This window comes from Arachis duranensis, chromosome 2 (genome assembly GCF_000817695.3).
Source record: "Arachis duranensis cultivar V14167 chromosome 2, aradu.V14167.gnm2.J7QH, whole genome shotgun sequence".
In the NCBI taxonomy this organism is placed as follows: domain Eukaryota; kingdom Viridiplantae; phylum Streptophyta; class Magnoliopsida; order Fabales; family Fabaceae; genus Arachis; species Arachis duranensis.
In genome coordinates, this window is record NC_029773.3 from 91,390,304 (window position 1) to 91,415,967 (window position 25,664).

General features: G+C 35.0%; 4 protein-coding genes and 1 pseudogene across 9 annotated transcripts in view; 2 read left to right on the forward strand and 3 right to left on the reverse strand.

Annotated features, from left to right (window-relative positions):
* Positions 1-253: 253 nt before the first annotated feature.
* LOC107476049 (nuclear transcription factor Y subunit A-10) lies at positions 254-5,630 on the forward strand. Of its 3 annotated transcripts, none has more exons than XM_016095798.3 (7): positions 254-358; positions 474-548; positions 935-1,305; positions 3,747-3,856; positions 3,950-4,018; positions 4,353-4,493; positions 4,798-5,630. In XM_016095798.3, exons 3-7 carry the CDS (start codon positions 996-998, stop codon positions 5,221-5,223), a joined length of 1,056 nt encoding a protein of 351 aa, XP_015951284.1. In that variant the 5' UTR covers positions 254-358; positions 474-548; positions 935-995; the 3' UTR covers positions 5,224-5,630. The 3 variants fall into 3 exon arrangements, with proteins under 3 accessions (XP_015951284.1, XP_015951283.1, XP_015951285.1); XM_016095797.3 differs by having other exon boundaries at positions 474-544; XM_016095799.3 differs by having other exon boundaries at positions 474-544; positions 3,750-3,856.
* Positions 5,631-7,696: 2,066 nt separating this feature from the next.
* LOC110278302 (putative disease resistance RPP13-like protein 1) lies at positions 7,697-10,621 on the reverse strand. The gene has a single exon (XM_021136588.2). It carries the CDS (start codon positions 10,619-10,621, stop codon positions 7,697-7,699), a length of 2,925 nt encoding a protein of 974 aa, XP_020992247.2.
* Positions 10,622-12,664: 2,043 nt separating this feature from the next.
* Positions 12,665-14,149, forward strand: LOC107476114 (nuclear transcription factor Y subunit A-2-like; annotated as a pseudogene).
* A 410-nt stretch (positions 14,150-14,559) lies between these two features.
* The window catches only part of LOC110272417 (putative disease resistance protein At3g14460), a 90,991-nt gene continuing 79,886 nt past the window's right edge, over positions 14,560-25,664 (reverse strand). For all 3 annotated transcript variants that reach the window (XM_052257384.1, XM_052257386.1, XM_052257385.1), the window contains one exon: positions 14,560-14,572. The gene's annotated coding sequence lies outside the window, so the exon portion shown is untranslated. The remainder of the gene's footprint in view (positions 14,573-25,664) is intronic.
* The window catches only part of LOC107472406 (putative disease resistance RPP13-like protein 1), a 138,838-nt gene continuing 128,053 nt past the window's right edge, over positions 14,880-25,664 (reverse strand). For both annotated transcript variants that reach the window (XM_052257388.1, XM_052257389.1), the window contains exons 3-4: positions 22,743-25,365; positions 14,880-15,229 (exon numbers count right to left, since the gene is read on the reverse strand). In XM_052257388.1, coding sequence (XP_052113348.1) covers positions 14,948-15,229; positions 22,743-25,365 — 2,905 coding nt within the window. In that variant the 3' untranslated portion in view covers positions 14,880-14,947. The remainder of the gene's footprint in view (positions 15,230-22,742; positions 25,366-25,664) is intronic.

The window sequence follows — 25,664 nt, forward strand, 5'->3', positions numbered from 1 at the left end:
ATATATATATAAAGGTGAAAATTCATGTGCAGTCGATAGATGAGAGCCGTTAAATGAAAATTTAATTAAATAAGTCAAATCATTTAACGACTCTCAACTATCAACTTCACGTAAAGTTGACTGGACCTAAGTTTTCAAAAAATAGAGTAATTGTTACACTTAAATTCATATATAAACTATATGCTAATTTAGAAGTTCAAAAATGACTTATATCAATATATAAGAAATTAGATGTACATATATAATACATAGACACATATATAGTAGATATAGTACTAAAGGGAGGAAGGGTCCTTGCAATGCATGAAAGCCAATGTTCATTGGTGCTTTTTGGCTTCTTCACCTTCCATTCTCACTTGTAAGCCCTTCTTCAATTCATTTTCTCCCTCTCTCTCTCTCTCTCTCTAAATTTAATTTAATTTGCTTCCAAGCAAATGGGGTTATTAATAATATACATGCTATTTCTTTTGCAGAAGTTAAAGATGCTTCCATGACACTATCTTTAATTTCTTCTTCATATTCTTCTTCTACCACTAAATTTCAAGTAAGTAAGTGCTCTTTTCTTCTTCTTAAGGGAACTTAATTAAGTAACTTGGTCTAGTCAACTCATCAATCTTATTAATCTTCACTTTTTTATGCTCTTTTGTGTTCACTTTTTTTTTCTTCCTTCTCATATTACTTTTGTCTCCTTATCCTCACTTTATATTTGTTCCATTTTCTGGAATGACCTTAAATTAAACACTTTTTTTTTTCTTTTTATTTTCCTTTATAGATTTCACATGATAAAGCCATACAGAAATTGAAACTTTATTTAGTGATATTTGAATTACTATAATCTAGGTTCTCTCTGATTTTCAAGGTACATTATTTAATTATTATTGTTTAATTGTGTTGGTAATTTTACATTTGAATATTTTTAATTTTTTCCTTGCAGGAACTCTGAATTAGGTTGGTTTTACATAAAATCATATATCAATTTAAGAGAATTTAATTATATGGGTATGGAAACTGCATATCTGAAAGAACATGAAGGAATTGTTCACAATTCTGTTGGACAGCTGTCATCAGCATCAGCAGCAGCAGGTTCTTCATGGTGGAGTATTAGTGCCTTTGGATCTCATCAAAATCAATCATCAGTTTATGGAGAGACTTCTAATTATAATAATAATAATAATAACCAAATTATGAAACCATTTTCATTGGAGCTTCATAATAATAATTACATAGACCAACTTGCTTCTTCCGCTAATAAGCAACAACAATTCTTGGATAAAGGACCTACAACACAATTTACCATCTTTCCAGGTACTTATAATTATTATTTTTTATTTTATAGTATACTAGTATTATTTATCATTTTTTTTTGTATCAATTTAGAAATTTTTATATGAATTGTTAGAGTTAATAAGATATAGTTTTGATGACTATTACCATATATAATTAAAAGAATTCATGACATCATATATATAAATACTAGATTGTCTTAGGATAAATTAAAGGGTAAAATATACTTTTTTTCTGAAATTTGACAAAAGTTTTAAAATTATCCCTAAGTTTTATTTTTTTTAATTTTATCCCAAAAATTTTTAATTTGCATCAAATATACTCTCACCGGCTAAATTTTAAAAAAAATTAAGACTAATATAATAATAATGCATGAAAATTATGCTTGATTTGCTCGTGTTGAGGGTTATTTTTATAAAATTGTTGTTGAATCGGTCTTAAATTTTTTGAAAAATTAGCCGTTAGGAGTATATTTGATGCAAATCGAAAACTTTTGAGACAAGATTGAAACAAAATAAAACTTAGGGATATTTTTAAAATTTTTGTCAAACTTCAAAAATAAAAAATATACTTTACCCTAAATTAAATAAGTATGTTTATATATATATGTGTTATACAATTCACTTGTTTTGGGGAAATAGTGTGGAGGTGGTCGGCTTCCACTTATTATTTATTTATTTTTAAAAAAGAAAAAGTACAATAAATAGAAATGAAAATTTCCTTCTGCAAATTTATTTCCAGAGTTAATATAATGTGGATTATATATATAAAGTAATTAAAGATCTCTTATTATGGCTGTGCACAGTTTGGTAGTTATAAACTTATAATAAATCAACAATATTATTCTATGGTAAATTCTTGGATCTTTTAGCAAATAGTATTTTTGTATTATTATGTGTATGCATCTATAGCAAGCTAAAAAACACTTGGTGCATTGTTAGGTTAATGTTCAACATATATATCAGCTTTGTGGGTTTTCCACTATAACAATATTTTTAACATAATTGTTGAATTTAGTGAGCACATAACATAAGAGCACTAACTTTTGCAGGTAGGTTTTTATTTTTTTTGTTTTGTTTTGTAAAAAGCACTTAAAAATATTTAAAGAAAGATATACAAATAACGAGCTTGTTTTTCCCCCCCAACCACAAGGAAATTAACTGATTTATATTTATTCAAAAAATATCTGAATTATTAACAATGTTAAGTGTATATATACTAAAATTAACTATTAAAATATATAAAATATATATTAAAAATAAGTTAAATATGATATGCATTTATATACAAATAAATAATTTTGATGTACATATAATATTTTTTTTTTTGTTAAATTATATATCCTTAGCTAAGATACTTGGAGAGGAAGTCACATTAAAAATTTAGAGTAAGTAATCTTTCAAGGCCAATCAAATGGTATGTAAGATTTAAGAGCATTAGGTGAAATTAATTAGATTTTATTTATAAGGAAATTATTTGAAACATGGTACATAACATTTGGTAATCGTTGGGAGGAAACCATATCACTAAGCTAGTGTTTGTTTTCATTTTTCATAGATGGAAATTAAAATTGAAGGACTGACTCTTGGAATTAAAATTTCAGTATTAGAATATAAAATTTGAGTTTCTTTATGTGTTTGAAAAAAAGACTGATACTGAGAGATAGAGATTGAGAAACAGAGACTGAAATAAGTTTTAGTATTATATTTGGTGTAAAGTAGAAGATAGAGACTGAAATAAAAATGAAGCTCTAATTTAATTTGCATAAAGGGTAAAGTTAGAATTAATTAATTAAAATTGGAGTATTTTAAGTATAAAATGTTATTAAAGTTTTTGTCTATGTTTTAAAAAATTTCAATCTTTTGTATCTCCGCTTTTTGGAGGTATTGAAATACTGAAATTTTGGGGATAAAAACGGAAACCAGTTGCTGAACCAACAAATATGATACTGAGTTCCAGTCTCCCAATCTCTGTCACAGTACCTCAAAACAAACTAATTAGTGTCTCTAGAAAATGAGGATAGAAAAGACTGAAATTTCTGAGATTGGAGACTGGAATTTTTAATAACCTTTCTTTTCAAAAAATACTCTCGTCCTTCCATCTTCATATTTATTTTAAACCAAATATAATATTTAAACATAACTCAATCCAGTACATTTGACATCAAACATAATATAGATATTTAATTTAGTTTCAGACTCACAGAGAATGAAGAAAAACGTACTTAAATCTTAATTAGGATTTAGGATCATTTAAAATTGAGATTACTATGCATGACTCTACCACAAAGTGATAGATTATAAACTAGATACAACTTTTCCTTGTGATTCTAAAGTTATATATGCTCAAGCCATAGTAAAATTGTTGATTGAATGAAATTACATTATCAGATATCAGATAAAATGGCCTATGTTATTGTGTTATTATCTTTAGCAGCTAACCAATGAAAAAATCTTCTCCAGAAGATTGCAAAATTTCAGGTGAATCCCAAAAGTCTCAAGCCACATTATCTTTGCAGCCATCAAATGCTGACCCTAGGAACCGTTTTGAGCTTGGATTCACTCAGCCTGTGGTACAAAATTACAAATTCTCAAAAATAAAAGAAATTCATGTTCTTGCCTTCTTGGTAACTTAATTATTCATTTCTTGTTTTTTTCCTTTCCAGATATGTGCAAAATATCCTTACATGGATCAATTTTATGGACTCTTCTCAGCTTATGCACCTCAAATTTCGGTTTGTATTTTATCTCAAATCTCAAATCTATATATCTATACATAAATCATATCAGTGTTCTTGTAATGCATGTCTCTGCATACAAGAATCTAAATTATAGTTATGAATGTTGAAAGTAACAATATTAACACAAAAATAATAACTTTGTAAATGTAAACCAGTAAATGACTGAAACTTTTAGCTTGATATTAAATTATAGTATAAATTCAAGTACCTCTTCTAAAATTAAGTCTGTTGTTGCAGTGTGTATGTATGTATGTATAGATATACGTATCTTCCAGTATTTATCAATGGATCTATGTATGTATGTATGTAACATATTTGAATAAAGCAGGGGCGTATAATGCTGCCACTAAACTTGACATCAGATGATGGACCAACTTACGTGAATGCTAAGCAATACCATGGAATCATAAGGCGTAGGCAGTCACGTGCCAAAGCTGTTCTTGCCAATAAACTCATCAAACGTCGCAAGGTTTGAACATTTATTAAATAAAACAATTCAATTAAACTGAAACTCAGTGCATTTAACTTTTAAGTGAAGTTGATAGCTGAGAGTGTTAGATGACAAATTAGTCAAATCTATCAAATTATTTAAGGATTCACAGCTATCAACTTCACATGAAGTTAAATGCAACTGAGTTTTCACCATTCAATTAATAAGGCAATTTAAGCCGAAAATGTAAAACTTTTTGTGTTAGAAAAATAGCTACAGGTTCTTAAACTGAATTAGTTGTATTTTAGTAATAGATTTATGTTATAATTTGTTTGTGTTGAAGCCATATATGCATGAATCGCGCCATCTCCATGCCATGCGACGGCCAAGAGGATGTGGTGGCAGGTTCTTGAACACAAGAAATCCTGCCACCAACAATGGAAATGGCAAGAGTGGAAGTGAAACAAACAAAAAAGGACTTGGCCATCAACTACATTCTAGTGGTTCTCAGAATTCTGAAGTCCTACAATCCTCGGCCGGAACCTTGAATTCATTGAAGGAAGCAAATGGAAGCAGTCCAAACATTTCATTAGAGGTGACAAGCATGTACTCATCAAGAGGAGGAATTGATGGATTTGCCATCAATCACATTGGAACTCCTATGCACTCCCTTGCAGATATGATGGACACTGGACACGGACATGGCATGATCATGCCCCCGAAATGGGTTTCAGCTGCGGCCGGAAACTGCTGCAACCTTAATGTTTGATCTGGCAAGGATATTAAGCGAGTTTTGGTGTAGCATTGCACCAAAATCCTCGTATCCTTGTCAGGCCAGATGGAAAATGCTATTTTCCTTTCTGGTGCTCAGGCAACTCATCCTTGGCTCAATTATATTCTCTATCAATTTTAAAAATATTTGTTACTTTAAAAATTTTGCATATTAACAATTCAGTGTATCTGAATACAATTTGCATCAAGATACAATGAGTTATTAATATATCAAACTTCGAAAGTTACAAATTTTTTGAAGTAGATGGAGTATATAATTATAAAATTAAAATATAAATAGTAATGTAATTGTCTTTCTGCAGAGGCTTGATATTCTGAAGCAGAAAGACTAATGAATTATGATGTGTGTGTATTGTGTTAAAATAACAGCATGAATTTGTAGCATTTTTATGTGTGTGCTTTTTATTATCATGTCTAGGTTTGGTTTTCTATTTAAGAATTTTTGACTTTGTCAAGTAATGTATAATGTCTTCTTTGTTAGAAATAAAAATAAGATATTTGACATATGCATATTACAACAACTGGTTTCTTCTCCGTTGCTACTTTAGTTATACTTTCTGCATAATTAACAAAAACACTTTAAAGTGAATTATAGTATTACACAGAAATTTCTAATTAATTAATCTTACTATAATAGCATACATATCTTCTGTATAATTAACAGAACCACTAAGAATTGAAATGGATTGAATATTTGCAAAAAAAATCTTGTATTTTTACACAAAAAGCTAAGGTAATGTTTTGCTTTTTAATTTTTTTTATACTGATATGTTTATAATAAGTTGTTAATTGTTTATTGTTGTTTAGTTAAAGTGACATCATTTGATAATTTCAAATTGACATTGTAAAGCAAAGATTTTTAGTTTCATGAAAGACTAACAAAAGAATATGAGAAAACAATGTTACCAATTAGAGGCGATTCTTTGTCACCAATACACAATAAAACAGAGAAAGGAGAGGGGGGGGGGAGGAAAAATCATAGATCACAAAGGCTCAATGGTGCAACACAATTAATCACACTCTTCCAATACATAAATGCCAAGGTAAGTCACCAATATAACTGACATGATACATCCAAAGAAAATTTCAAAAATCCCAAAAGGTAAATATATGTCTGCAAAAGAATGTGCTAACATGAATCTTCCAAAAAGGAGCATCACCATGAGATTTCTAGAAAGTAGAAACCAAACCAAAAGTCTCAATCTTCTAAACGGTAGGTTCCAAAAGAAAATAAAGAAGCTAATGAATTAAATTTTCCAATGCAATGGTCAGTTTGCTCAATTGTGTCCATGATTATGGGTCTCCCTTGTTGCTCGGTTGCTTTCTGCATGAAAGTTTGAGTCCACGTGTTACCACCACATATAAGTTATCATATTTTTTGAGTAATCAATGTTATTGGAACATTATAAAGTATATAAAAATCTTACTATTACTGTCTTATTTCTCAGCAATCAGCCCTGTGTATTGCAATGATTGAAATTGTTGGGTGGATGGATAATCTGAATGAGAAGGTACAAGTGTTAAGTAAGGAATGGTATAGCACATGTATATGAATGAATAAGAATGAAGAATAAGAATAATGTAGAGAGAATGAAGAATGAAAAGTCGTGAGTCAGTTTATATGCAGAGTATAAATCATGATGAAAAACATAAATAAAAATAATGTTGTGTGTGTATGTGTTGAAGTTGTTGGATTACCAAATCCGTCTGAAATTAACAAGAATGGTGGGGATGTGGGAGATTTTGGGCCAAAGCTGTGGATCCTTCTTCTCACATCGTTTGCCCAGCAAAGGGCTATCATAGATGATGAGTTGTATTAGAGAGGCAGGCAGCTTTTCTCCCTCCATATTCTCCAACTTGTCACAACTCTCAATACTTAGTTTCTGGAGGGAGGTGAGGTGGGCAAGTCCCTTGCATTCCAACGTCTCCAGACTCTGAATGCTTCTCAGTGTGAGAGACTCAAGTGAGGCAGGCAACCATCCTTCCTTTGGGAGGGACTTCACACTCTCGTCGTATTCACCGTCAATGTAAAGATGAGTAAGCCCATGAAATTGCAAATTCATGAATGCTGCAGAGCTCACCAGTTTCTCGCTGTTGCAGATTTCAAGAGATCTGAGGCTACGGCGTGGATCCCCATCCCCTGTAGGAGACAAATCAACCGCTGGGCAACCCAGTATTCCAACATTCTGTAGCTGAGGTGCTGCCATCCATAGCGATGACACAGATTTCAAACTCCCACACCCGATGATACGGAAAGAACGGAGACATGGAAGAGAGCGTGACACCACAATACACTCCATGTTTCGACAGTAGTTGATATCAACATGCACGAGATTCGGAAACGCATCCAACAACGAGAAGGAGGTATGTGAATCACAGCTGTTCCATATAGATAGTTTCTGCAGCGAGGGATGTTGCCCATCCATTTCGAATTCTAGTTTGCTGCAACGTCATATCGTCAACTTTTGAAGTGATGCAGGAATACTACTCACTGGAAACCATATGTGGGAGGAACAATCTGCAATGGATAAAGACGTCAGGCAACTCAGTTGCATGTGCATTATGGCCTCTACGTGATGGTTTCCTGCAATTGATAGCTCACGCAGTAAAGAAGGTAGTTCCCCAATTCTCACTTCATTCCCGCCTCCTATCCTTAAAGACGTCATTGCAGGAGATCTTGGAACACACCAACTCAGCTGCTTGCAATGGCTAATCTGAAGTGATTGCAAAGATGGTAGATGATTCGGCAAATCTCCTCTCAACATCGGACACTCCCTTATGGTGAGATGCCCAAGTCGAGGAAACCCATTGAACTCCAATGAACGCCACTCCTTCCAGCAACGCATTGACTGAATCGAAAGAGTTTCAAGCATTGGGAATTGTGGTGTCTCCAAACAAGATTCGCCATTCTTGTTAAAATAAAACTCAGCACCCACACTTTCCAGACTTTCAAAATTTGAAATTGATAGGTGCTTCAACGAGGGCAACTGTCCAAATGAAGGAAGCATACAGCAACTCCTGCAACCATCCAGTGTTATTTTGGTGATGTTGTGGTAGGAAGAATGTCCCACCCAATCTGGAAATCTTGTACCCCTGTAACCATTGATCCGTAACTCTTTCAAATTAGTGTGAGGTCGTAACTTGTCAAGTATCTCTCTTTCCATTTCGGAATCAACTGTAGTCTCCTCTTCATTCGAAGACCAACTTAACGTTATAGAATCAATGCCATCCTTATCGGACATTCTTGCCTCCAAAGCTTCACTGATGTTCACCACATTCTCCAATTTGAGAATGGAAATTGATTTGTGTAGATTTGCAAGTGCTCCCAATTCGGTGATCTTGTTCTCTTCACGCTTTCCAACAACATAGCCACTTAAAAACTGCAAATTTTTCAACTTGCTCATGCCTTTCGGCATCTCATCCAAAGGAGTTTCTGAAATATCAAGATGCCGCAAATTTAAAAGGTCTTTCATGGCAACAGGTAGCATTTTCAGCTTTCTACAGAAATTCAACTTCAAGGTCTGCAAATTGTATAGGTTACCCAATGACTCTGGCAATGCCACGATGTCCGTCAAAGAGAGATCCAAGTAACGCAGATGAATCAACTCACCTATTGAATCAGGCACCGACTCAAGAGGAAACCTTTTGAACGACAAAGCTCTCAGGTACCTTAACTGTGACAACATGATACAAGGTGCATTTTCCATGTTGAATGGAATCCACTCGTTCAAATTGAGTTCAAGAAATGTCCTTGTATGTTTTAGTCTATCACAAACTCCCAAAAGATTTGACATTGGATAATTGCCTTTGGCGTTATGTGACAAATGACGAGCTTTAATATCAACCTCAACTGCATTCCGAAGCTCTTCAGCTCTGAAATAGAATTCTCCACCACATGTCATTGCTAAATCATGGACAAGATCATGCATCACAAATTTATTTTCCCAAGTACTATGAGGTTGCAAAAATGATCTTGCAATTAATTCATCAAAATATTCACCACCAACTTCTTCCATGGTCTTTTTACCTACTGGTTGTAAAAAATTCTCTGCCATCCATAACAACAACAATTCATCTTTGCTAAATTCATAGTCCTTGGGATACAAGGAACAATAAACAAAGCACTGCTTCAAATATGAAGGAAGAAAATAATAACTTATCCTTAACGCTGGAACAACATTTATTATGTCATTCGAGAGTTCCCAGATTTCACTCTTCAGTAAATGATTCCAATATCTGGTATCAGAATTTCCACGCAATATGCCTCCAAGGGCTTGAACTGCCAAGGGCAATCCATCACACTTCTTTACGATATCTCTGCCGATTTTTTCCAGATTTGGATTCTCCAAAGAAACAGTTGAAAGACGTGCATGCTTTGAAAACACCAACCAACAATCTTCGTCAGATAATAAACTTAGTTCATGAGGTGAAACAGTTTGCACGACAGAAGCCACATTTTTATTTCTAGTAGTTATGAGAATTTTACTTCCCTTAACCCCTTTCTGAAAAGGTTTTAGAAGTGTATTCCAATCATCATAGTTTTCATTCCAGACATCGTCCAAGACAATAAAGAACTTTTGCCTCGACAACTTTTCTTTTAAATCAAGCTGAAGTAAATTCAAATCTGTCAAGTTACAAGAACTTGAAGTTATTGCCTCAATTACAGTCTTGGTGACCTTGACAACATCAAACTCTTCTGACACACAAACCCAACCTCGAAAATCAAAATTCTCCTTCACTTTGTCATCATGGTAAAGCAATTGGGCCAAAGTAGTCTTTCCTATTCCACCCATGCCCACAATGGGAATGACAGATAAATCACCATCAGCATCATCATCATCATCCAACAACAGTTTCAGTATGGCCTCCTTGTCTTCTTCCCTGCCACGTATCTCCGATGGTTCAACAAGACATGTTGATGGAATTCTCCATGACATGTCCACCTTGGCACTCTCCTTCAGACGAAGATAATTTTTGCGTCTTACAACAGACTCTAGTGTGCCAACTAATTTTTCCATGTCACCAGTATCTTCAATATACGAATCAACAAGGCGAGACCCAGAGGAAGAGTTACCTGGATCCCTTTGAGTGGCAGCAATAGCGGATTTAGTGAAGAGTTCGTCGAGCAAGTCATCAGCCATAAAGAGAGCATCTTGAAGATCAACAAGCCACTTCTTCACTTTCTTGTCAGTGAACTGCTTCAGCTCAGCATCATCAAGAACAGGTCCAACATCATACAGACAATTCTGTAACCTTCCAAGCAAGTTGTTCCTTTCGAGGAAAGAGTCGTCTTCTTCAAGTATTGAAGTCAGGTTGTCCAAAACAGCATCAACAAAGGGAGAGAGGTAAGCTCCACCATAAAGTTTTTCAGCCATGGTTGAATCTCCAGTGAAGCAGATCAGATGGAATCAGAACAAAGAAAGAAAGTCAATGGATGAGGGAATTGTTTGCTTTGTGTGGTAGGTGAAGTTGATTTGATGAGGTTTATGGTCTTTGGACGAAATGATGGGATGGTGTTATGGAAGATAAACAATTGGTTAATGTATTGGTAAGTGTACTAATCACATGCTTAAGAAAGGAATCTATTTAACTCTCCATGAATCTTGATACTATATGCTGCCTTCCCATGTCTTCTTATTTTTTTATTGGACAAACTTTGTTGTTATATTAATTTAGTAATTTAAGAACAAGCTGTAAGTCTGTAAAGCATTACCAATTTGTAAACCAAAAACTAGCTGTGGTTGCGCTTTATCAAACTCACTGGTTACTAGATGATAGAGTTAGAGTCAGTTAAAAAACAACTCACTCAATTTTATTTAGCTTTTTCAATTTTTATTATCTCTAAGTAATTTATATGATAGAATTTCTCTTCATGTATTCTCTCTCTTTTTGTCAACAGATTTAAAAGACTATATCAAATATCAATGATTCTACTGTATTATGCATGTAGATAGTATTTTTGATAATTAAAATGATTGCTAACTAATACTATCTTATTGTCTTAAACCTTATTTGTTACTTATTTGTCACTTTTTCATTTATGTAAATTATGGTAAGACAAAGCGTTTTATTATTTACATGTAAATAATTTTATTCTAGGAAGATTTACATAAAAGAAAAGAAAGACAAATATATAACCCGTTTTCCTTTAGCTGACAAAAGTATTCTCAGACTAGAACTGAGCTTGGTGGAGGCAAAGAAATGATGGAGAAGAGTGGGGATGTGAGTAGAAGAAGCAGAGAGAGTATGAAGACAGAGCCCTTTGGGAGAAATTAGAAGAGTGAATCCCTTCATTCTCTTCTCCCTTCCCATTTTCTATATATTAACATTCATCATATGCACACCCATTTACAATGCAATGGTTATGTGGCAGCATATGTTGATGGCTCTTGAAAAGGTTTTGAACTAGTCCAATTTGTTCATAGGCACCAAACAGTATCCCATTAACTAAGCAAAAATAAATTTATCTGCAAAACTTTAGTTCATGTGTCTGAGATTATTATCAAATGGTAAATTATATTTTTTCCATTAATTAATTTGGATGTCACGACTCATGCAATCAATTTTTCTTAGAACAATAAGAATGACTGTAATACAATCTGAAAATGGTGAATATTATGATGACAATTGTCACGCCCGACCCGGACATGACTAGTGCTTAGGAAAGTCATTCCCAACAAGTTTCAGAAACAGATTTCACAGAAAAAGAATCAAATACAATTTGCTAAATACTATCAACACATACTCAGATATTAGATTTAACTCAAATTCAACATAAGTACAAGAAATTCTAGTTTAAGATTCACAACAAAATATAATCTAATAATTCCATATAACTTTTAAGTTGGTAGAACTATTTATACAAATGTTTACAAAACAAACCACCTCAAATTACTATGGTCGGATCTTCCTATGAGGTATGAAGCACTTTACAAATCTAAAGATTTATCAAGATATATACACAATACATCATGCCTTTGAACAATAAAAGCCCACCAACTTAAGAGAAAACTAGAATGAGACTGATGGAACAAAATTAGGATCAAGGTTCTATTCTGAAAAGAAAAAAAAAACATCGGAGTGAATTTTGTAATTCAGTGGTAAACAAAGCATCGATAGCCCACATGAGACAATGGTACAACTATAATGCACTTGATTAAATTAATCTATTATAGTATTAGTGAATAAAATATATTCAAACACATAAATAAATCTACTATAAAAATAGGGGCAAAAATATATTCCAACGCATTATTATGCATTATTCTACCACAAGTGATAGATTATAAAGTAGAGACAACTTTTCCTTGTGATTCTAAAGTTATATATTCTCAAGCCATACTAAATTGTTGATTGAAGGAAATTATATCATCAGATAAAACACCCTATGTTATTGTAAATTATCTTTAGCAGCTAACCAATGAAAAACTCTTCTGCAGAAGATTGCAAAATTTCAGGTGAAGCACAGAAGCCTCAAGAAACATTATCTTTGCAGCCATCAATTGCTGACCCTTGAAACCGCTTGGATTCACTCAGCCTATGATACAAAACTACAAAATTCTCAAAAAATAAAAGAAATTCATTCTCGATAACTTAATTATTCATGGATACATAAGTTTCATTTCTTGCTCTTTCCTTTCTAGGTATGTGCAGAATATCCTTACATGGATCAATTTTATGGACTCTTCTCAGCTTATGCACCTCAAATTTTGGTTTGTATTTTATCTCAAATCTCAAATCTATATATCTATATATAAATCATATCAGTGTTCTTGTAATGCATGTCTCTGCATACAAGAATCTAAATTAGAGTTATGAATGTGGAAGGTAACACTATTAACACAAAAATAATAACTGTAAATGTAAATCAGTAAACGACGGAAACTTTTCGCTTGATATTAAATTATAGCATAAGTTACAAGTACATCTTCTAAAATTAAGTCTGTTGTTGTAGTGTGTGTATGCATAGGTATACGTATCTTCCAGTATTTATCAATGGATCTATGCATGTATGTAACATATATGAATTAAGCAGGGGATTATGATGCTGCCACTAAACAAGACAGCAGATGATGGACCAACTTACGTGAATGCTAAGCAATACCATGGAATCATAAGGCGTAGGCAGTCACGTGCTAAAGCTGTTCTTGCCAATAAACTCATAAAACGTTGCAAGGTTTGAGCATTCATCAAATAAAAAATTCAATTAATAAGCCAATTTAAGCCGAGAATGCAAAACTTTCTGTATTAGAAAAATAGCTGCAGTTTCTTAAACTGGATTAGTTGAATTTTTTAGTAATTGAGTTATGTTATAAGTTGTTTGTGTTGCGGCCATATATGCATGAATCGCGCCATCTCCACGCGATGCGACGGCTAAGAGGATGTGGTGGCCGGTTGTTGAACAAGAAACTCTGCCACCAACAATGGAAATGGCAAGAGTGGAAGTGAAGCAAACAAAAAAGGACTTGGCCATCAACTACATTCTAGTGGTTCTCAGAATTCTGAAGTCCTACCATCCTCGGCCGGAACCTTGAATTCGTTGAAGGAAATAAATGGAAGCAATCCAAACATTTCATCAGAGGTGACAAGCATGTACTCATCAAAGAGGAGTAATTGATGGATTTGCCATCAATCATATTGGAACTCCTATGCACTCCTTTGCAGATATGATGGACACTGGACATGGACATGGCATGATCATGCCCCCGAAATGGGTTTCGGCTGCGGCCGGAAACTGCTGCAACCTTAGTGTTTGATCTGGCAAGGATATTAAGCGAGTTTTTGTGTAGCATTGCACCAAAATCCTCGTATCCTTGTCAGGCCAGATGGAAAATGCTATTTTCCTTTCTGGTGCTCAGGCAACTCATCCTTGGCTCAATTATATTCTCTATCAATTTTAAAAATATTTGTTACTTTAAAAATTCTGCATATTAACAATTCAGTGTATCTGAATACAATTCGCAACAAGATTCAATGAGTTATTAATATATCAAACTTCTAAAATTACAGATTTTTGAAGTAGATGGAGTATATAGTTATAATATTAAAATATAAATAGTAATGTAATTGTCTTTTTGCAGAGGCTTGATATTCTGAAGCCGAAAGACTAATGAATTATGATGTGTGTGTATTGTTTTTAAATAACGGCATGAATTTGTAGCATTTTTATGTGTGCGCTTTTTATTATCATGTCTAGTTTTGGTGTTCTATTTATGAATTTTTGACTTTGTCAAGTAATGTATAATGTCTTATTTGCTAGAAATAAAAATAAGATATTTGATTATACTTTCTGCATAATTAACAAAAACACTTTGTCGATGGATAATCTGTATGAGAAGGTACAAGTGTTAAGTAAGGAATGGAATAGCACATGTATAAGAATGATAAAAAATGAAGAATAAGAATATTATAGACAGAATGAAGAATGAAAACTCGTGAGTCACTTTATATGCAGAGTATAAAGCATGATGAAAAACATAAATATATTGAGGGAATAAGAATAATGTTGAAGTTGTTGGATTACCAAATCCATCTGTAATCAACTTGAATGGCGGGGATGTGGGAGATTTTGGGCCAAAGCTGTGGATCCTTCTTCTCACATTGTTTGGACAGCAAAGGGCTTCCTAAGATGATGAGTTTTATTAGAGAGGCAGGCAGCTTTTCTCCCTCCATATTCTCCAACTTGTCACAATACAGAATACTTAGTTTCTGGAGGGAGGTGAGGTGGGCAAGTCCCCTGCATTCCAACGTCTCCACACTTTCAATGCGAAACAGTGTGAGAGACTCAAGCGAGGCAGGCAACCAACCTTCTTTTGGTGGGACTTCACACTCTCGCCGTATTCACCATGAATGGTAAGATGAGTAAGCCCATGAAATTGCGAATTCATGAATGCTGCAGAGCTCACCACTTTCTCGCTGTTGCTGATTTCAAGAGATCTGAGGCTACGGTGTGGATCCCCATCCCCTGTAGGAGACAAATCAACCTCTGGGCAACCCAGTAATATGAGATCCTCTAGCTGAGGTGCTGCCATCCATAGCGTTGACACAGATTTCAAACTCCGACAATGCGTGATGCTTAAATAACGGAGAGATGAAAGAAAGCGTGACACCACAATACACTCCATGTTTCCACAGTAGCTGATTTCAACACGCACGAGATTTGGAAAGGCATCCAACAACAAGAAGGATGTAAGTGAATCACAGCTGTTCTGTATTGATAGTTCATGCAGCGAGTGATGTTGCCCATCCATTTCGAATTCTAATTTTCTGCAATCCCGTATCCTCAACTCTTGTAGTGATGGGGGAATAGCACTCACTGGAAACCATATCTGGGAGGAACAATCTGCAATGTATAAAGACGTCAGGCAACTCAGTTGCATGTGCATTGTGGCCTCTACCGCCGACTCCACATGATGGTTTCCTGCAATTGATAGCTCACGCAGTAAAGAAGGTAGCTCCCCAATGCTCACTTCATTCCCGCCTTCTATCCTTAAAGAGGTCATTGCAGGAGATCTTGGAACACACCAACTCAGCTGCATGCAATTGGTAATCTCAAGTGATTGCAAAGATGGTAGATGATTGGGCAAATCTCTTCTCAACATGGGACAGCTATGTATTGAAAGCTCCCGGAGTCTCCAAAATGCATTGAACTCCAGTGAACGCCACTCCTTCCAGCAAGGCATTGAACTAAACAGAAGAGTTTCAAGCAATGGGAATGGTGGTGTCTCCAAACAAGATTCACCATTCTGGTTAAAGTAAAACTCATCACCCACAATCTCAACACTTTCAAAGCCTATAATTGTTAGGTGCTTCAAAGAGGGCATTTGTCCAAGTGAAGGAAGCATACAACAATTCCGACAACAACCCAAAAAGAAATCACCCAGTGTTATTTTGGTGATGTTGTAATAGGAAGAATGTCCCATCCAATCTGGAAATGTTGTACCCCTGTAACCATAGATATACGACTCTTTCAAATTAGGGTGAGGTCGTAACTTGTCAAGTATATCTCTTTCCATTTCGGAATCAACTCTATTCTCCTCTTCATTCGATGACCAAGTTAACGTTATAGAATCGATGCCATCCTTATCGGACATTCTTGCCTCCGAAGCTTCACTGCTGTTCACCACATTCTCCAATTTACCAATGGAAATTGATTCCTGTAGATTTGCAAGTGCTCCCAATTCTGTGATCTTGTTCTCTTCTCGCTTCCCAACAACATAATCGCTTAAAAACTGCAAATTTTTCAACTTGCTCATGCCTTTCGGCATCTCATGCAATGACCGAGTCCCTCTAATATCAAGATGGCGCAAATTTACAAGGTCTTTCAGGCCAACAGGTAGCATTTTCAGATTATAGCAGGAATACAATTTCAAGGTCTGCAAATTGTATAGGTTACCCAACGACTCCGGCAATGTTGCGATGTAGGTATGAGACAAATTCAAGTAACGCAAGTGAATCAACTCACCTATTGAATCAGGCACTGACACAAGAGGAAAGTTTTTCAACGACAAAGCTCTCATGTACTTCAACTGTGACAACAAAATACAAGGTGCATTTTCCATGTTAAATGGGATCCGTGACTCCAAATTGATTTCAAGAAATGTCCTTGTATGTTTTAGTCTATCACAAACTCCCAAAAGATTTGACATTGGATAATTGCCTTTGGCGTTATGTGACAAATGACGAGCTTTAATATCAACCTCAACTGCATTCCGAAGCTCTTCAGCTCCGAAATAGAATTCTCCAGCACATGTCATTGCTAAATCATGCACAAGATCATGCATCACAAATTTATTTTCCTCGGTACTATGAGGTTGCAAAAATGATCTCGCAATTAATTCATCAAAATATTCACCACCAACTTCTTCCATGGTCTTTTTTCCTACTGGTTGTAAAAAATTCTCTGCCATCCATAACAACATCAATTCATCTTTGCTAAATTCATAGTCTTTGGGATACAATGAACAATAAACAAAGCACTGCTTCAAAAATGAAGGAAGAAAATAATAACTTATCCTTAACGCTGGAACAACATTTATTTTGTCATTGGAGAGTTCCCAGATTTCACTCTTCAGTAAATGATTCCAGTATCTGATATCAGAATTTCCACGCAATATGCCTCCAAGGGCTTGAGCTGCCAAGGGCAATCCATCACACTTCTTTACGATATCTCTGCCGATTTTTTCCAGGGTTAGATTCTCCACAGAAACAGTTGAAAGACGTGCATGCTTTGAAAACACTAACCAACAATCTTCGTCAGACAATAAACTTAGTTCATGAGGTGAAACAGTTTGCACTACCGAAGCCACATTTTTATTTCTAGTAGTTATGAGAATTTTACTTCCCTTAACCCCTTTCTGAAAAGGTTTTAGAAGTGTATTCCAATCATCATAGTTTTCATTCCAGACATCGTCCAAGACAATAAAGAACTTTTGCCTCGACAACTTTTCTTTTAAATCATACTGAAGTAAATTCAAATCTGTCAAGTTACAAGATTTCGAAGTTATTGCCTCGATTATAGTCTTAGTAACCTTGACAACATCAAACTCTTCTGACACGCAAACCCAACCTCGAAAATCAAAATTCTCCTTCACTTTGTCATCGTGGTAAAGCAATTGGGCCAAAGTAGTCTTTCCTATTCCGCCCATGCCCACAATGGGAATGACAGATAAATCACCATCAGCAGCATCATCATCAGCCAACAACAGCTTCAGTATGGCCTCCTTGTCTTCTTTCCTGCCACATATCTCCGATGGTTCAACAAGACATGTGGATGGAATTCTCCATGACATGTCCACCTTGGCACTCTCCTTTAGATGAAGATAATTTTTGCATCTTACAACAGATTCTAGTGTGCCACCTATTTTTTCCAAATCACCAGTATCTTCAATATGTGAATCAACAAGGCGAGACCAGGAAGAAGAGTTACCTGGATCCCTTTGAGCGGCAGCAATAGCGGCTTTAGTGGAGAGTTCGTCGAGCAAATCATCAGCGAAATAGAGAGCATGTTGGAGATCAACAAGCCACTTCTTGACTCTCTTGTCAGTGAACTGCTTCAGCTCAGCATCATCAAGAACGGGTCCAACATCATACAGACAATTCTGCAACCTTCCAAGCAACTCAAGGGAAGAGTAGTTTCCATTGAGGACCGAGTCATCTTCAAGTATTGAAGACAGGTTGTCCAAAACAACATCAACAAAGGGAGAGAGATAAGCTCCACCATAAAGTTTTGCAGCCATGGGTGAATCTCAAGTGCAGCAGATCAGAACAAAGAAAGAAAGGCAATGGATGAGGGAAGTGTTTGCTTTGTGTGGTAGGTGAAGTTGATTTGATGAGGTTTATGGTCTTCGAACAAAATCATGGGATGGTGTTATGAAAGATAAACAATTGGTTAATGTATTGGTGAGTGTGCTAATCACATGCTTAAGAAAGGAATCTATGTAAGTCTCCATGAATCATGATACTTACTACTTAGTGCTGCCTTCACATGGCTTCTTATTTTTTTATTGGACAAACTTTGTTGTATTAATTTAGTAATTCAAGAACAAGCTGCAACGCATTACCAATTTGTAAACTAAAAACTAGCTGTAGTTCCACTTTATCACACTCACTGGTCACTAGATGATATAATTATAGAGTCAGTTTAAAACTTAACTCACTCAATTTTATTTAGCTTTTTTAATTTTTATTATCTCTAAGTAATTTATATGATAGAATTTCTCTTCATGTATTCTTTCTCTTTTTGTCAACAGATTTAAAAGACTATATCAAATATCAATGATTCTACTGTATTATTAGAAAGGGACAGAGCAATAATGACTTTTAAATATGCATGTGGATAGTATTTTTGGTAATTAAAATGATTTCTAACTAATATGAATTGTAAAAGTTAATAAGATATAGTTGTGATTAGTAATTTATATGAATTGTAAAAGTTAATAAGATATAGTTGTGACTAGTAATTGACGATTTCATATATACAAGTGCTAGTTATGCTTCATCTTTTTGGCACAAAAAATTTGGGAGATAGATATAATAATCATGCTAGATTGCGTTATGATAAATTAAATAAACATGTAAACATGTGTTATACAATTCACTTGTTTTGGGGAATTAGTGTAGAGGTGGTTGTCTTCCATTTATTAATCCTTAGGAGGAAGCCATATCAGTGAAAGAGACCGAGAATGAAGAAAAATGTACTTAAATCTTAATTAGGATTTAGGATAATTTAAAATTGGGATTATTATGCATTATTCTACCACAAGTGATAGATTATAAAGTAGAAACAACTTTTCCTTGTGATTCTAAAGTTATATATACTCAGCCATAGGTGAAATTCTTGATTGAATGAAATTATATTATCAGATAAACATGTCCTGTGATATATTGTAAATTATTTTGGCTAACCAATGAAAAACTCTTCTGCAGAATATTGCAACATTTCAGTTGAAGCACAGAAGCCTCAATTGCTGACCCTCGGAACCGCTTGGATTCACCCAAGCTACGATACAAAACTACAAAATTCTCAAAAAATAAAAGAAATTCATTCTCGGTAACTTCATTATTCATGGATACATAAGTTTCATTTCTTGTTCTTTCCTTTCTAGATATGTGCAAAATATCCTTACATGGATCAATTTTATGGACTCTTCTCAGCTTATGCACCTCAAATTTTGGTTTATATTTTATCTCAAATCTCAAATCCATATATCTATATATAAATCATATTAGTGTTCTTGTAATGCATGTCTCTGCATACAAGAATCTAAATTATAGTTATGAATGTGGAAGGTAACACTATTAACACAAACATAATAACATTGTAAATGTAAATCAGTAAATGACGGAAACTTTTTGCTTGATATTAAATTATAGCATAAGTTACAAGTACATCTTCTAAAATTAAGTCTGTTGTTGTAGTGTGTGTATGTATAGGTATACGTATCTTCCAGTATTTATCAATGGATCTATGCATGTATGTAACATATTTGAATAAAGCAGGGGCGTATAATGCTGCCACTAAACTTGACATCAGATGATGGACCAACTTACGTGAATGCTAAGCAATACCATGAAATCATAAGGCGTAGGCAGTCACGTTCCAAAGCTGTTCTTGCCAATAAACTCATCAAACATCGCAAGGTATCAGCCTTCATTAAATAAAAAAAAAAAGTCTAGAGGGCCAACCATAATGTAAGTCAATTTAAGCGGAGAATGTAAACTTTCTGTATTAGAAAAATAGCTACAGTTTCTTAAACTGGATTAGTAGAGTTTTCAGTATTAGAGTTATTAAGTGATCTGGCAAAGATATTAAGCGAGTTTTGGTGTAGCATTGCACCAAAATCTTTGTATCCTTGTCAGGCCAGATGGAAAATGCTATTTTCCTTTCTGGTGCTCAGGCAACTCATCCTTGGCTCAATTATGTTCTCTATCAATTTTAAAAATATTTGTTACTTTAAAAATTGTGCATATTAACAATTCAGCGTATTGAATACAATTTGCATCAAGATACAATGAGTTATTAATATATCAAACTTCTAAAGTTACAGATTTTTTGAAGTAGATGGAGTATATAATTATAATATTAAAATATAAATAGTAATGTAATTGTCTTTTTGCAGAGGCTTGATATTCTGAAGCCGAAAGACTAATGAATTATGATGTGTGTGTATTGTGTTTAAATAACAGCATGAATTTGTAGCATTTTTATGTGTGTGCTTTTTATTATCATGTCTAGGTTTGGTGTTCTATTTATGAATTTTTGACTTTGTCAAGTAATGTATAATGTCTTCTTTGTTAGAAATAAAACTAAGATATTTGACATATGCATATTACAACATCTGGTTTCTTCTCCGTTGCTACTTTAGTTATACTGTCTGCATAATTAACAAAAACACTTTAAAGTGAATTACAGTATTACACAGAAATTTCTAATTAATTAATCTTACTATAATAGCATACCTATCTTCTGTATAATTAACAGAAATATTAAGAATTGAAATGGATTGAATATTTGCAATGAAAATCTTGTATTTTTCCACAAAGCTAAGGTAATGTTTTTGTTTTTAAATTTTTTTTAATACTGATGTGTTTATAATAACTTGTTAATTGTTTATTGTTGTTTAGTTAAAGTGACATCATTTGATAATTTCAAATTGACATTGTCAAGCAAAGACTTTTTAGTTTCATGAAAAACTAACAAAAGAATATGGGAAAACAATGTTACTAATTAGAGGCAATTCTTTGTCACCAATATACAATAAAACAGAGAAAAAGTGGGGCAAAAATCATAGATCACAAAGGCTCAACGGTGCAACACAATTAATCACACTTGTCCAATACATAAATGCCAAGGTAAGTCACCAATATAACTGATATGATACATCTAAAGAAAATTTCAAAAATCCCAAAAAGTAAATATATGTCTGCAAAAGAATGTGCTAGAACATGAATCTTCCAAAAAGGAGCATCACCATGAGGTTTCTAGAAGGTAGAGAAACCAAACCAAAAGTCTCAATCTTCAAAAGGATAGGTTCCAAAAGAAAATAAAGAAGCTAAGGACTTAAATTTTCCAGTGCAATGGTCCGTTTGCTCAATTGTGTCCATGATTATGGGTCTCCCTTGTTGCTCAGTTGCTTTCTGCATGAAAGTTTCAGTCTCACGTGTTACCACCACATATAAGCTATCATATTTTTTGAGTAATCAATGTTATTGAAACATTATAAAGTATATAAAAATCTTACTATTACTGTCTTATTTCTCAGCAATCAGCCCTGTGTATTGCAATGATTGAAATTGTTCATCTCAGAAGTTGTGTTGTTGGGTGGATGGATAGTCTGTATGAGAAGGTACAAGTGTTAAGTAAGGAATGGTATAGCACATGTATAAGAATGAATAAAAATGAAGAACAAGAATAATGTAGAGAGAATGAAGAATGAAAAGTCGTGAGTCAGTTTATATGCAGAGTATAAATCATGATGAAAAACATAAATATATTGAGGGAATAAGAATAATGTTGGAGTTGTTGGATTACCAAATCCATTTGTGATCAACTTGAATGGCGGGGATGTGGGAGATTTTGGGCCAAAGCTGTGGATCCTTCTTCTCACATCGTTTGGCCAGCAAAGGGCTTACACTGATGCAGAGTTGTGTTAGAGAGGCAGGCAGCTTATCTCCCTGGATATACTCCAGATTCCAACAATTACTGATAGTTAAACGTTGGAGGGAGGTGAGGTGGGCAAGTCCCTTGCATTCCAACGTCTCCAGACTCTCAATGCTTGTCAGTGTGAGAGACTCAAGGGAGGCAGGCAACCAACCTTCCTTTGGGAGGGACTTCACGCTCTCGCCGTATTCACCATGAATGGAAAGATGAGTAGTAAGACCGTGAAATTGCGAATTCATGAATGCTGCACTGCTCACTAGTTTCTCGCTGTAGCTGAGTCCAAGATATCTGAGGCTACGGTGTGGATCCCCATCCCCTGTAGGAGACAAATCAACCTCTGGGCAACCCAGTAATGTGAGAAGCTCTAGCTGAGGTGCTGCCATCCATAGCGTTGACACAGATTTCAAACTCCTACACCCGATGATACGTAAAGAACGGAGACATGGAAGAGAACGTGACACCACAATACACTCCATGTTTCCACAGCCATTGATATTAACATGCACGAGATTTGGAAAGGAATCCAACAACGAGAAGGATGTAACTGAATCACAGCTTTTCTCTATTGATAGTTTCTGCAGCGAGTGATGATGGCCATCCATTTGGAATTTTAGTTTTCTGCAACGCCGTATCGTCAACTGTTGTAGCGATGCGGGAATAGCACTCACTGGAAACCATATGTGGGAGGAACAATCTGCAATGTATAAAGACGTCAGGCAACTCAGTTGCATGTGCATTATGGCCTGTACCGCCGACTCCACGTGATAGTTTCCTGCAATTGATAGCTCACGCAGTAAAGGAGGTAGCTCCCCAATTCTCACTTCATTCCCGCCTTCTATACATAAAGAGGTCATTTCAGGAGATCTTGGAACACAACAACTCAGCTGCTCACAATTCCAAATCTGAAGTGATTGCAAAGATGGTAGATGATTGGGCAAATCTCCTCTCAACATCGGACACCGGCGTATAGTAAGCTCCCTAAGTCTCGGAAACGCATTGAACTCCAATGAACGCCACTCCTTCCAGCCATCCAATGACTCAAAATTAAGAGTTTCAAGCACTGGGAATGGTGGTGTCTCCAAACAAGATTCACCATTCTGGTTAAAGTATAACTCAGCACCCACACTTCCCAGACTTCTATAACCTGAAATTAATAGGATCTTCAACGAGGGCAATTGTCCAAGTGAAGGAAGCATACAGCAACTCCTGCAAGCATACAGTTTTATTTTGGTGATGTTGTGGTAGGAAGAATGTCCCACCCAATCTGGAAATCTTGTACCCCTGTAACCCCTGATCTGTAACTCTTTCAAATTAGTGTGAGGTCGTAACTTGTCAAGTATATCTCTTTCCATTTCGGAATCAACTGTATTCTCGTCTTTGTTCCACGACCAACTTAACATCATAGAATCAATGCCATCCTTATCAAACATTCTTGCCATCGAAGCTTCATTGCTGTTCACCACATTCTCCAACTTGTCAATGGAAATAGATTGCTGTAGATCTACGAGTGCTCCCAATTCTTTCATCTTGTTTTCTTCATGCTTTCCAACAACATAACTACTTAAAAACTGCAAATTTTTTAATTTGCTCATGCCTTTTGGCATCTCACGTAACTGAGTCACTCTAATATCAAGATGGCGCAAATTTACAAGGTCTTTCATGCCAACAGGTAGCATTTCCAGATGTGTACACCAATACAACTTCAAGGTCTGTAAATTGTATAGGTTACTTAATGACTCCGGCAATGTCACAATGTCCGTCCGAGAGAGATCCAAGTAACGCAGATGAATCAACTCACCTATTGAATCAGGCACTGACTCAAGAGGAAATCTATCGAACGACAAAGCTCTCAGGTACTTCAACTGTGACAACATGATACAAGGTGCATTTTCCATATTGAATGGAATCCACTTATTCAAATTGATTTCAATAAATGTCCTCGTATGTTTTACTCTATCACAAACTCCCAAAAGATTTGACAATGGATAATTGCCTTTGGCGTTATGTGACAAATGACGAGCTTTAATATCAACCTCAACTGCATTCCGAAGATCTTCAGCTCTGAAATAGAATTCTCCAGCACATGTCATTGCTAAATCATGAACAAGATCATGGATCACAAAATTCTTTTCACGGGTTTTGTGAGGTTGCAAAAATGATCTCGCAATTAATTCATCAAAATATTCACCACCAACTTCTTCCATGGTCTTTTTACCTACTGGTTGCAAAAAATTCTCAGCCATCCATAACAATATCAATTCATCCTTGCTAAATTCATAGTTCTTGGGATACAAGGAACAATAAACAAAGCACTGCTTCAAATATGAAGGAAGAAAATAATAACTTATCCTTAACGCTGGAACAACATTTATTCTGTCATTGGAGAGTTCCCAGATTTCACTCTTCAGTAAATGATTCCAATCTCTGATATCAGAATTTCCACGCAATATGCCACCAAGGGCTTGAGCTGCCAACGGCAATCCATCACACTTCTTTACGATATCTCTGCCGATTTTTTCCAGGGTTAGATTCTCCACAGAAACAGTTGAAAGACGGGCATGCTTTGAAAACACTAACCAACAATCTTCGTCAGACAATAAACTTAGTTCATGAGGTGAAACAGTTTGCACGACAGAAGCCACATTTTTATTTCTAGTAGTTATGAGAATTTTACTTCCCTTAACCCCTTTTTGAAAAGGTTTTAGAAGTGAATTCCAATCATCATAGTTTTCATTCAAAACATCGTCCAAGACAATAAAAAACTTTTGCCTGGACAACTTTTCTTTCAAATGAAGCTGAAGTAAATTCAAATCTGTCAAGTTACAAGAACTCGAAGTTATTGCCTCGATTACAGTCTTGGTGACCTTGACAACATCAAACTCTTCTGACACACAAACCCAACCTCGAAAATCAAAATTCTCCTTCACTTTGTCATCATGGTAAAGCAATTGGGCCAAAGTAGTCTTTCCTATTCCGCCCATGCCCACAATGGGAATGACAGATAAATCACCATCAGCATCATCATCATCATCCAACAACAGCTTCAGTATGGCCTCCTTGTCTTCTTTCCTGCCACATATCTCCGATGGTTCAACAAGACATGTGGATGGAATTCTCCATGAGATGTCCACCTTTGCGGTCTCCTTCAAACGAAGATAATTTTTGCGTGCTACAGCAGATTCTAGTCTTCGAACTATGTATTCGATGTCACCAGTATCTTCAATATATGAATCAACAAGGCGAGACCAGGAGGAAGA